The 13,899-nt window shown below is 40.3% G+C and overlaps 1 protein-coding gene across 1 annotated transcript in view; it reads left to right on the top strand.

The window, feature by feature from the left end:
- ADAMTSL1 (ADAMTS like 1) overlaps nucleotides 1-13,899 on the top strand; it is a 183,332-nt gene that overhangs the window by 132,814 nt on the left and 36,619 nt on the right. The window contains exons 17-19 of the mRNA XM_058827039.1: nucleotides 4,567-4,746; nucleotides 6,415-6,568; nucleotides 7,818-8,958. Coding sequence (XP_058683022.1) covers nucleotides 4,567-4,746; nucleotides 6,415-6,568; nucleotides 7,818-8,958 — 1,475 coding nt within the window. The remainder of the gene's footprint in view (nucleotides 1-4,566; nucleotides 4,747-6,414; nucleotides 6,569-7,817; nucleotides 8,959-13,899) is intronic.

Below are 13,899 nucleotides of genomic sequence, written 5' to 3'. Positions count from 1 at the left end.
TATTTTTTCCTAACAGTGACCATTAGCTATAGGCCACACTAGAACAGTACCAAATTGTTTCTACTAACACTATCTCTAAATGGATTTTTTCAAGATTGTAACATCTTCCTCAACAGTTTAAACATGCATACTTTCACCTGTCTAAAGTAATTTTTCCAACTGTTCAAGGGCTCTCAAATGCTGTCTCTTTGTAAGGTTTAGCAGATCTTAGTGGGGAAGAAGCTTGATTATGTCTAAAATCTTTAACAACTACGTTAATAAGAAATTGAACTGTTCACAAGTTTACACTTGCAGTAGCTGTTATCTTCTCTAGGCTGAGAGACAACCTGTGCTGTGCTTCACTGCTACATTTCAACAAAGATCATATTGTACCTCTTCTGCCTTACTTCCACAGACTTTTCAGGCTGGGCACTGAATATTTCTTTTGCTTACCTTAGACCAGAGGAAAACAGCACAAAAAGTGTGCTTCTCTACCTACTGTCTTCTGCTTCTGTTCAGATGAGTACTGTGCCAGAAAAAAACCTCTAATCCATCAAAATCAATTTCCATTCTCTCATTTTTTAAGGATGTCTGTGTTGCTTCTTTGCAACACCATCATCTTTACAGATATTTCCACCCTGCAGGAAAGACAGACCTTGCAGCTCAGTCTCACATGGGTTTCCCATCTGAAAACCTGCACCATGAGGCTTGTGCATTACACTCAGAGATTATTACAGCTGTTGGCTTCTGAGATGTGGAAAGAAAAAAAAAACATTCGGAAAGGATGTGAGTGGCTGAGACAATTTCTGGAGGTGGCCTCCAGTCGTGCATCAAAACTGCTGTAGATCCCTCCAGCGGTAGAAAACCCAAAGAAGGATTTCTTTCCTTGGATTAAGGGACCCACAACATTTGCCCTCTCCCCAGGCTCCTGGGAGGATTCACCCCATACAGGGAGATGAAAGGCCCTTCATGAAGGCACCTTCCTCACCCTAGGGAAGGTCCCTTAAAGCTTCACCAACATGAAAGTGTAAAATCTGTTCTCCACACAGCCTGATTTGAATACATTTCGTTGGCCTCATCAGCAGAGTTTGTGGTGCTTTTCAGAGCACTCACTCATACTGGTTTAATGCAAACACATACACACACACACACACACACACACAAAAAAAAAACCACACAAAACAAAAAAAAAAAACAACAAAACAAACTAAAACAAAACAAAAAAACAAACAAACAAAAAAAAACCCAGAAGATTTAAACTGTAGTTACCAGTGTTTCCTAAGCCTTTTATGCTTGTAAGGAAGGCTTGTCTGAATTGAATGCCATTCAAAGACCCAGTGTTTCTGGAAGATAAACACACAATAATTATCAGTGTTGTAACATTACAAACAATTTTTAAAACATCTCCTTACATATTCCAGACTATTTCTTTTTAAATATTTCTGTGTCTTAATTAAATACATTAGGATCTTTATCATTTTCAGTGGTATGCTTCTGGAGCAGAGTTTAAGCTTTCATTTTACAAGGTGTCTTGGTTCTAGAAGACAGGTGTCTGCTAGGGAGAGCAGGAGCCTCCCTTGGGATGAAAGAATGTAGACCCCCTCCCTCCGAATTATTATAATTTTGAAATCAAGGGGGCTTTCAGGCAGAGATCTGGGGATAGGAATAACAGTTCTTTACTAGTATAACCAGGTGAACAAACAAACAATAACTACAGCAATAACAAGAAAACAGAACCAGGGACCCCGTGACAGCTTTCTCGGCTGAGACGGGATGGAGGAGAGGCTTTGTTTTCACAAACCCCTCGGGCAGTCAGTCCCGGTGCTCCTGCAGGGCTCCGAGGAAACAGTCAGCTGGAACAGCAGGGACGAGCTGCGATCCTGGGCTGGTGGATGAGGTGGATCAGCAGCTCCACGGCGATGCCTGGCAGGACAGCGGGTGCGAGGCCACCAACCAAGAGGGGAGAAGGAGAAGAAGCAGCTCCGCGACCCAGCGCACGAACGTCCTTCTTCCCCGAAGCCGAGGAAAAAAGCCAGCTAAAAACTGTCCCCACCCTCCTTTTTCTGCCCCCTTCCACCCCCGCCACTCTGGGCCCGGCTACTCTTTGTCTTTTGTGAGCACCCCTAAGTACCGGTAGTTAGGTTTCCCAGCACATAATGGGTAAAAATTCCCACCTAACCCTCAACACAAGGCCCTATCTGTTCTCCATACCTGAACTGGGAGACATCCACTAGTAAATCTTCAAACATCTTTGTTTTATTACTGAATAAGTGGTATAGTCTCAGTCCCAACATTCTTTGTTTGCTCTTGAGTGCTGTCTTTGCTCCAATAATTATCCAAAGATAATTAGAACAATGACTTTAAAACAAAATCAGCATGGGAAAACTGGTAATATTTTCTTATATTATCCTATCTATTTTTAATCCATAGCATAAAATGCCTCTTCTAAATCTTCAAGTGTCAGGCCTTAAAAAAATTGAGAGACCTTATAAGAAAAAACGTGTTTACTCCTTTTGCAGGTGCTTTATCTTACTGTGGAGTCTTAGCAGAGAATTTTTTGACAGTAAGGGAAAACCTGTATTGTTATACACCTTGAGTTGAGAGCAGTATAAAATTAAACTACATGGGAGACCATGGCACCTGGGGGTCCTGGTCAATGGAAAGCTGAACATGAGCCAGCAGTGCCCTGGCAGCCAGGAGGGACAACCCTGTCCTGGGGGGCATCAGGCACAGCATCACCAGCAGGGCAAGGGAGGGGACTGTCCTGCTCTGCTCTGAGCTGGGACAGCCTCACCTCCAGTGCTGGGAGCAGTTCTGGGTGCCACAATATGAGAAAAAAGTGAAACTGTTAGAGAGTATGCAAAGAAAGGCAACTAGGACCTTGAAGGGGAAGCCATATGAGGAGTGACTCAGGTCACTTGGTCTGTTCAGCCTGGAGGAAGAGTGAGGACAGACCTCATTGCAGTCTGCAGTTGCCTTGTGAGGGGACAAGGAGTAGCAGACACTGATCTCTTCTCTTTGCTGACCAGTGACAGGACACAAGGGAATGGCCTGAAGATGTGTGAGGCGAGGTTTAGGTTGGATATCAAGAAAAGGTTCTTCACCCAGAGGGTGGTTTGGCATGGGAACAGCTCCCCAGGAAAGAGTGGTCACAGCATCAGATTGAAAGTGTCCAAGAAGCATTTGGACAATGCTCTCAGGCACAAGGTGTGACTCTTTGGACAATGCTCTCAGGCACAAGGTGTGACTCTTGGGGTGTCCTGTGCGGGAACAACACTGTATAAGTGAATAAAGTCCAAGAAGCAAGAAAAGATATGTTTTGTCTTATCTTTGGTAGAGCTGGAAGGGCAAAGAGACTTCCTGAGATTTGAGTGATTGACAGTAGTATCATACTTTGTGATATTCATAGTCTGTAATCCATTTTGTATCTTGTATATGATAAAAGTCTTTAGGAAATGTTGGAATAATACTTTTAATCATATTTTTCTTCCTCCTCTGGAATGAATTTTCCTCTAATGAGAGGCTGATAGACATTTTCTTCTGTTGAAAATAATGTTTTTCTTGCTTAATTTTTTGGTAGCCTTTGAGCTGTGTGGCATTCTAAATAAGTAGGATAAAAGCTAATTTTACACATTAAAATAAACCAAATATAAAAATGGCTTTCTGCACTTCCTTTCTGTCTTTCAAATAAAATGTTTATCCTAAATATTCAGGCTAGCATTAAAGTTTATGCAGCTATTTATCTAAGAGAAGAGGGTAATTCATGCCTGCAAGATTTTTTAAAACTCTCTTTGTAACTGCTTAAGTATACTTTTTAATACTTCTCTATATTATTGTCTGCCTCTCTTGAATAATTGCCATGTCACAAGATATAGGCAACTCCTGTCATGTCAAGAGTGTAATGCAGACTCCCCCTTTCCTTTTCTAAAAAGAAAAAATGAGTTGAGCTGGCTGAACTGAGCAGAACTGGGAGCCTTTTACCAGCCTTAGGAAAAGGGTCCTCAGGAAAAAGGACTGAGCAACTAAATTTACAAAAAATATTCAGGAAAGCTACTAAATTTGGTTACTCAATATTTCCTGCCCTGCTTGAGTAGAAAAATAGATACATTAAAGACAGAGGAGAGATGTGTTCTCTGGATGTTAATCATTGCAATTTACTTATCTACTGCTGGACAAGATTTTTCTACTCTGACACTGTTCATGTCAGAGCCCAGACAGAGATACTAGTATTTAGATTCTCCACAGCACATGCAAATGTCTAATTTTCCAAGTGGAGAGGACAAATTTCCCACCTCCATTCTGCAATGCTAACTCACTGTTTCCATGTCTTTTGAAACAATACCTTAAAACAGAACACTTCAGAAATACTGAAACAATTTTTCTAAATACTAGCAACCTAAGCTGCTTCTCTTTTCCAAAATAATATTGACTTTTTTAAAGCAGTCTACTTGGAGGTCTCTGAAATTTTTGTTTCATGTTTTCTATTTGGCCAAGACCAAGTGTTGATTTCTACCCTAGTTTACAAGCAATTTTTGCAGCAAGTGGGATGGTGCAGGTGTCATACGAGGTTTCTCTCTTTTCTCACAGTGTTCACAGACCTGTGGTGGTGGTGTCCAGAAGCGAGATACACTTTGTAAGCAGCGCCTGGCAGATGGAAGCTTGTTAGAGCTGCCAGAATCCTTCTGCTCCATGCCAAGGACCGTTACACAGCAAGCCTGCAAAAACGAGGATTGTCCCAATGAGTGGCTTCTCTCTGACTGGACACAGGTATACTATTTGCATGCATGAGTATTGTACAGATCTTGGAGAGTGCCTAAGCTAGTTGGGAGAGAGGAGCCAAATAAAGTCAGATCCCACACAGCATGCTATGCCCAGTTTTGTCCGGTAATCTGTCCTTATCATCCTTATCATCCTTATCATCCTTATCATCCGTATCATTGGAGGATTATCGCTAGCTCCATGTTCCTCTTTGGTGTCCACCTCCACAGGTGTGCTTTAGCCATCTGGCCAAACTATTAAGACCCTTACAGTGTAAACACAAGTTGCACTCAAAACAATAAATTCCTGCCTCTGTCCATGCCTCTTCTTATTTCATCCAAGGCATCGATGAAGAGTAATCTTTATTAGGCTACATGCCCTTTGTTGCCAAAACCTAGATATTCTGTTGTCAATACTCTTTTCCTCTTGGGGCAACTCCAGTCCTTTCCTATGATAAAGAGAATAGAAAAGAGGGAAGGAACAGGACAAGAGGGGAAGGGGAAGGGGAAGGGGAAGGGGAAGGGGAAGGGGAAGGGGAAGGGGAAGGGGAAGGGGAAGGGGAAGGGGAAGGGGAAGGGGAAGGGGAAGGGGAAGGGGAAGGGGAAGGGGAAGGGGAAGGGGAAGGGGAGAGAGATTCTATGAAAATATAGTTTTACTTTATAAGGTTAAAGCAAAAGCAAAGGTTCATGCCAGTAAGCATGATAATCATTCCACCTCTTGCAGTCTCTGTCACCACTCTTCCAGTCCTCTTTCACAGAAGGTAGTGGAAATTATCTTGTGGAAATTGTAAAGGAAATGCCAATCACCCTACAGAGCTGTCCAATCTGCACCCTTCTTATAGGGATCTGTCTGGGAATTTTACTCAAATTATTTGATGTTTTCATAAAGTCTTCTTGCCAGGAGACATAGCCATTCTGGTAGTGAAGATGGTAATTACAGTTCTCTACCCATTTTCTAGCTCTTTTTACAGACTGTTGCTTTGGTTCCAGTGCAAAGGCACTGCCTGTATTTCATTTTCCACAATGTTATATACATAAATATGAAACTGAATAGTCATGATGAAGTCCATCAAATAATGTCCACCTGTGCAACAGCCTCTGCAGTCTGGTATTAGAGGATTTATACTATTTAGTGTAAGCCGTATGTATAACTACAAGGCTGAGGTAATGAATTGGTGACTAAAATATGCATCCCTTTATTATTCCTAAATATATTTGCAACAGCAAAGCTTAAAGATTAAGCTTAGGCCAGATTTTATCACACCAGAATGCAACTGTGATCTGCAATTCTGTGATGTCTGCTCTTGGACATGAGCCAGAGTTTTTCCAGCCAGCAGATGCAGACACAGAAACAAAGTTCAAAGACTGGTTTGAACTGTAGCACAGTACCATTGAAACAAGGGACGCCATCTGACAGAAAAGTGGAAACAGGAGCATGGAAAGAACCTAAGCCTTACAGGACAGAAAATAACAAGTATTTCATCTCTTTACTGTGCCTGCACTGTTTGTAGGTGCATGGTCAGATGCTGCTCTTCTTTACTCTGCTGCAACATTTTGAAAACTGTAACTGTTCTATCCTGTGGTGTGTGTATGCAGTGTGGATATGGGAGGTGAGGAGGAAGCGTGTGACGAGGAGCACCTTTTTTGTTTCTCCTAATGTTTCTCATCCTGTTCCTAGTGTTCAGTAAGCTGTGGAGAAGGCACGCAGAGCCGAAATGCTATTTGCAGAAAGATGCTGAAAACTGGGGGCTTTGTTATCATCAATTCCTCACTCTGCCTCCCTTTGCCATTCTCATCCTTGATCAGGCCCTGTTCACTAGGCCCCTGTGCAAGTAAGTGGAAAAGGTGTTTGACAGTGTCTGGGGAAAGGGGATTGGAAGTCCTTCACTAAGAAATCCATGCTATTTCCTGCTCCACAGCCTTCTTTCATGGTAGTATTACTCAGTCTTGTGGAGTGGGTTTTTCTCTCTGTGAACAAGTCAAGCCAGTGGAGGAGCGCTACGGATTTCACTAATGGAGGTGGATGTAAGCCAGTGTGCTGGAAGGGAACCACTAGTTTCTGGAAGAACTGGCTCAAAATTCTGACCAAAATCTAGATCTGAATTTCACAGCTGGAATGTAGAGGCTGAGAGATACAGCACAGCAGCCTGAGGGCTGGAGCAAATAAACACTCTGCTAGAAAAGCTGCAAGGAAAATTGTTGGTAAGGGATTTTGCTGACAATCATTTAGAAACTTTTTGTTTCATTATGTCACTCCAAATCCTCTATGACCTGAGATTTCTAATGAACCACGCAACACAAGTTAGATGTATTTTATGTTGGTAGTTCATGCATTTGTTTTCACTCATCACAACTCTGCCTGTATACTCTTCCCTATTTTGCAGTAAGCCAATTGGACATGTGAAAGTCAGCCTAGCTCCCGCTTGACTCTGAAACTGCCGAATGCTGGATATATAGGGAGAAAAGAAGATCTGACATTTAGAACCAAAGCCTGGACCAAATGTTGCATGGTATTTACTAATAATGTGCCCATGCAGCTTAATTTAGTGCTTTGTAATAAGGATCTCTGACACAGATATCAGGAAACCAGAAAGATACACTGAACTAATGCACTTTAATAGTATTTACCATGTTTTTAAGCCTAGCCAAGAGAGTTTAGTTCCGTTCAACATTACTCCTTGAGGTAGAAAGACTTTCATTCTTCCTTACTTTTATGAGCTGCAAGATCATGTTGTCTTTGAAGGTTTGGATGGTAAACACTTGTCTATTCGGTCCATTTCTTATATAACAATCTTTGTTTAAATACTTCAATAACAAGAACTATGTTTCCACTCAAGTTTTTTTCTCTCCCACAAAGCTTTTGTTCCTAGATGTTTTGTTTCTGCATATACTCTCATCTACTTTAACATTCCTGAAGTGTGTCTTGTGATTCCTCTTATTTTGATTGTTCTAATTTAATATCCAGCAACTGGTGGTCAGTTTCTCCCATTATTGTCTAATGGGTCAAATGCTGCCCACAACAATGTAAACTACTTGTTTTGTTTAATGGTCTCACCTACTAATTATATAATGGTGTTTCAGGGCACAGCAGACCAGCTCATAAGCAAAGCCCCCATATTATGGCTGTAAAGCAAGTTTACATCCAGACAAGGAAGCAGAAGAAACTGCACTTCATTGTGGGTGGACATGCCTACCTGCTGCCCAAAACTTCTGTTATCCTCCGATGCCCTACCAGGAGGTTCCGGAAGTCAATGATCACTTGGGAGAAGGACAGCAAGAGGCTTGTCAGCTCAGCTCACATCACGATTGCGCCCTACGGCTACATGAAAATCCATCATCTGAAGCCTTCAGACACTGGGACATACACCTGCACAGCAGGGCCAGCCCGGGAGCATTTCACAATTAAACTGATTGGAAGCAACAAGAAGATCATTGCTGGGCAGCCAGCTGGTGTTAGGGAGGAAGAAGTCATGAGAAAGGCCGGCTTAAATGATGCCTTGCGCACAGAGGATAAACAGCTCAATGGGATTTTCTTCAATGGTAGCAAGGCTGAAAAGCGAGGGCGCCTTGCTAACCCCAGCAGATGGTATGACAATATTGTCTCAAGGCTGCTACAGCTCAGGGGCTGGCCAGGGGAAAATTTGGAGTCCTGGGAAGCCCAGGAGTCCATGGAGAGAAACGCATCCTCAGAAGAGGACCAGAGCCGGGAGCATAGCCTGCCATTTACTATGGTCACAGAGCAGAAACGCTTGGATGATATCATAAGGAATTTGTCACAACAACCTGAGGAGCTTAAAGACATCTACACTGAGCATCTTGTTGTGCAGTTGGCTCAGGAGGTTTTCAAGAGCTACTTAGAGCACCAGGATTTTGTCCTCAAAGCATCAAGGAGAAAAGTTGATTCAGCCTCTGTGGAGTACCCTCTCCACAGACGTGTTTCTGGATTTACCAGCTCCCTGAGGACATCATCTGCTGAAACATTTATTCCCACCTCTGTAAACCTGGCAAATGGCTTGCACAGGCCTCATCAAAAGCCTGCCATCCTCCGAAAGATTTCAGCAGCACAACAACTTTCTGCTTCAGAGGTTGTCACCCACCTGGGACAGACAGTGGTCCTAGCAAGTGGCACACTGAGTGTGCTGCTTCACTGTGAAGCAGTGGGAAACCCAAAGCCCACCATCAGCTGGGCTAAGAATGGAGAGGAAGTGAAATACAATGATAGGTAAAGTATGTTATTTAACTTTTAAGAAAATAATTGATATTTTGACTCATCACTTTCCATGTTTTACTGCCTGTCAGTCCCATGGACAAAACCATATTTTGCTGTAGTCTGATTTCATAACAGAAAGAAGGGCAAGTGCATGGGAAGTAGTAAATGGGGTAAACAGGCCACTGTAACTCTGCAGCAAGGTCTGGATGGTGGGTCAGATTTGTGTGGCAGACAGGAACTTTACTTCTGTTTAAGTAAAAAAGACAGGATTGTAAAGTACTAAGGGACATAAGTGCCTAATACATTCAACAGAGCACTCTGCATCCAGAGACTGGGAGCCTTAGTTTATTTTCCCTGCTGAAGGCAGAGATTTTTGCTATGCAGATTGATATTGAGATATGAAAACTGGTCACTGGCTGTTACTAGTGTCCTCTATCAGAGCTGAAATTGCATTTCTCCTAGTGCTCCAGGAGGGCCTGACAGACACGGCTGAGGTAAGAGAAGATGGAGGAGATGAGGCTTTGGCCTTCAATATATGTATCCATGCATTAAACTGACCCAGGATAAACCTCAAAGGGCATGACAATCACCATGTTCTGTATATGTTCTGATGAAGGCTGTAACCTGTGGAACTACACTGCATGGCTCTTTGCAGCTGTGCTGTCATCTCAACAGACCTAGAATTTAGCATTTGTCTTTTCAAGTGAATTGGTGAATTCATTAAAATCCATTTAAACTCTGGAAGGATGGTCACAGATGTAACCTGAGAAGCTGACATAACAAAATGCTTTAATTAGTATACCACAACAATTATGTTGTCTTTCCTTCAGGTAGCCTTTACTTTCCATCACTCCACATTATTAATTTGTATGGAAGAGCACACGGAAAGAGGTCATTTTCAGTACAAGTTATATGCTTAGATATGTTGATAACACACATTCTTCTCATGCATATGCTTGAGATTTTCTATTTTGGTTCTGTTCTGTGAGAAATCAGTATATAAGAGCAGGGAAATACTGTAGTAGGCAGTAATGAGCAACATAGTAATAATGAGCAACAAAGTTGTCAAGGATCTGCTAGCAACTCCTTCTGCACAAGATACTCACCGCAGCTAAGACATATAAGACATATATATATAAATATATATATAATATTTTATATATATTGTATTTAATATGTATATAAGACATAAGCATCATAAGGTCATGAGAAAACATGGAGGCAAGACAAAAAATTAATTTCCAGTGTGCTGCCCTTGGATCATACAGTAAAGTCTAGATTTAAGTAAAATTGCCCTTTCTATACAGTTATGAAATTTGTTTATTAGCTCCTTCTTTAATTTGAGTATTGAATCAATGAAAAAATAATTGCTTTCTATAATGATCTGAGCTTCCTGGTTCTTGCCTCTCTGTCTGAAGGCTAATAAGAATATTATTTTTTTTTAAAAAAGGTGACTTTTCAAGGGGTAGAGAACTGAGAACAAGAATATACCTCTGGTGGAAATCACACGCAGTCATAATCACAGCTTGGATATACAGAATCCTTTCATTTGGACGTACTCCTGTGAAAACATCTGTAGGCTCCTCCCAAAACAAGTTTCATATATAAATTTTCATCTGGTGGTTATATCCCATTAGAATTAGGCCATTGAGTTGTTTTTTTCTCTACTTGAAATAACTGTAACTTCTGTGGTATCCATGAAAGGGAAGGGATGTTACATAAATTTCACATATTAGTAATACTAGACACTACAGTCATGAGAAACTGGCAAGTTTATTTCACACTCTATAAGATGTCATGGTACCACAACAAGTAGATTAATTTAGCTGAAATAAAAGACACATGATTCCTGAAATTTTAGTGCAGATAGTTTTATATATAATTTCTCAATTACATGTCAATCCTTTTTTTTTTTCTTTTTCCCATTCAATTTCACTGAAATAGGCTTAAATGTTGTGTTTTGCTTCTGAATTATCGGTGAGTTGTGTGTGTGCTCAAAATTTCCATCAGAAAGTCTCAGGAAGTATAATTTATTTTCCAGTTAGTGTCATAAGTCATTGACAACTCTTCTTTAAATGTTGAGGCAGTTTTCACTTTATGAACTTCCTTCTGTACTCATCATTTATAGTTCCCACAGGCTGGTGTTGAGGGGAAGAAATGACCATGCCCTGAGCTTCAGATGTAATTCAGCATCTATATCTTTGGAGTTAATGGAAGTTTAGAAATTGTGGTGTATAAAAAAATTATATTGTGGATTTTTTTGCTGGCTTCTTTAGGAGCAGTGTTCTGGTTTTGGCTCAAAATGCTCTTGCTGCCTGTAAGTCAGCCGTGTCAATGGAAGCTGAAGTTTAAGCAGCCTTACAGTGTACTACTATAAACTGCAAGGCCACAGATATGAAACATGTAGTGGTGTCAGGTATGCTTGAACTGTCCTCCAGCTCTGCAGTTTGTTTTCTTTGTACTTTTCCAGACATTGAATGGAGAAGAGGATTTTCCATCCCACCTCTGTCTTAATGGGAATAAGAAAATAAGTGGAGGTGGGCTTTCCTGTACCAGTATCAGAGAGAGATACTTTTGCTGAGAATGGCCAGACAGTAGTGCTGGAGTTACTCAGGTCACACTCTACTGAATGTACTGAGATTTCAGAAGTACCTGGTTGGTATTGCAATTCTTAGATAGGCTGCTGGTTTTAGGTTGGATGACAGCTACCTGTTTTGTATATAAAAACCACCGAGATAAAGGTGTTCACTTTCACACATTGTGGCCATAGATTTTATCTGAGCCAGTGATGTCCAGTAATGATGCTTGGTGTATGGATCTATTCTCATTGCCCCATTCCATGAGCTGTTTCATCCACCTAAAAGTATGACTCCTACTGCATGGCTATTCTTGCAAAAATTAATTTTCTTTAGCTTTAGTCTGGGTACAGTTACAAAAAGATATAACACAGGCCCTCAAAAAGTGCTGGTTTTCAGTTACTCAATACAATGAAAACATATGACACAAATAGCTTTAACAGTTGAAAATATCCGTGGTTCCAGTAAAAGATCCCCTACTTGTGTCTGCATATGCAGCCTGAGTGCATATATAACAGAAGACTCTCTCATAAGGTTGAAGCATCAACACCAGCATGGGTTCTGAATGCCCTTTCATAGCCTACTAGTATCCATACCAAAGTTTTTAGGCTGCTGTAGATGTTGGAAAATGTATTAATTTAGAGAAAATTCAGATTAAGTTCCTTAGGAATCTGTTTTAAAAGTGAAAAATCTTTGAGGAATCTATGCATTGTTTAGTAAGCCTTGTAAGTATGCTGCAATTTCTGTCACTGGGGATCCATTGGTAGCTGATAATTCAACTTCTCTAAAACAGAAATAAGTTTTATAAAATGACATGAAGCAGCATGTGAACAGTAAGTGGTATGGAGATAGGTGTTTGTGAGGTGCTTAGGAATCTGTTTTAAAAGTGAAAAATCTTTGAGGAATCTATGCATTGTTTAGTAAGCCTTGTAAGTATGCTGCAATTTCTGTCACTGGGGATCCATTGGTAGCTGATAATTCAACTTCTCTAAAACAGAAATAAGTTTTATAAAATGACATGAAGCAGCATGTGAACAGTAAGTGGTATGGAGATAGGTGTTTGTGAGGTGCTGTCTGATTTAGTCATTGATATATATCCTGCAAAATACTTTTTGGTCTTTGAGGCAAAGAAGTGTGGAGCAACTAAGATGAGACTGATTAAATATTAAGCTCTATTATTTTCAGTCTATAAACGAGATTCTGAAGACAAGCTAGTGACATAAAGAATTGCTACTGTTGTTTGGGTTTTTTTTTTTCCCACCCCTGACAAGCAACTCGATACCTAACAAAAATAGCAATCTATGAGCAAGAAGGGAATTCAGCCAAAAGAATTCTTTACAAAGCGGAATAATAAAGCATCTGCTCTCAAGAAAAGCAGTTATGCCAAATTGGGATGCACTAATAACAGAATTACTGAAAAGAAGAGGACATTATGTTTGTTTCTGGAGGACATTAAAACTTGTGTTGAGAGGACAGGGGGATGGAGCTGTGTTGAAGTTAATTTTTTCTTAAAAATCAAGTGTCTTCCTGGACTACTTCTATTTCTAAAAATATTTGTGCTGGATCCTGAGGTGACTGAAACTGACAGAGAGAGGTTTATGTCAGGAGAGGGGATTAACAACAAAAAAAAAATATGCATCCTTGTGTTTTATAAGGTGTAATATTAGGCAAGATCTTTCCTCAACCTGAAGATGTCAGAAACATTAATTAAAACTATTTTATGGATCTTGTAAGCATTACTTTGGTGTAGACTGGAAGATCTGCCTACATACTATATTTGCAGACACATAGACAGAACACACAGGACTTTTAGATGTTACAGGCTGTTATAATTTGGGACAACTTCTGAAGATTTAATTAATTCCATGTAATGATTGAAGCAGTCAGTGTTAAACTAAAAATTTATGTGTGAGATACTGATGCATGCTAACATTAGTTCTGCAAGTAAAAAAATCTGTTAGTTACTGTCATTGTTAGCAGTGGCTATCTAGTCAGCCCTGCTTATGACTAAGAGGTAAGAAAAACATCCTTGAAAGCAAAAGTGGGAAGGGAATAATTTCAGCCATTGGTTTTTTGACTGTGAAAGCACAGATGCAATTTCAAAAGTATTAATGTTTGTTTTGCAAATGTGGATTTTTCTAAGCATTTACAAAATTTATTTAACAGACAGCTTTTTTATTGATAATGACTGCTTTTATTATTACTCAGAAAAGGGTAAAAAAAAGTTAACTGGAATTTTTTCCTATAATAGATTTTTCTGGGTGGCCCTAATCTGGTTTGTTTTAGAGATCTACCACCCACAGTGTTGTACAAAATCGAGTATCTGTGGCTTTTTCGTCCTCGAGACAACAGTTTTTATTGTGAGGATGGGAGTGTA

The sequence above is a fragment of the Poecile atricapillus genome, chromosome Z (genome assembly GCF_030490865.1).
Source record: "Poecile atricapillus isolate bPoeAtr1 chromosome Z, bPoeAtr1.hap1, whole genome shotgun sequence".
Classification (NCBI taxonomy): Eukaryota; Metazoa; Chordata; class Aves; order Passeriformes; family Paridae; genus Poecile; species Poecile atricapillus.
This window is presented reverse-complemented; position numbering and strand designations above follow the sequence as displayed.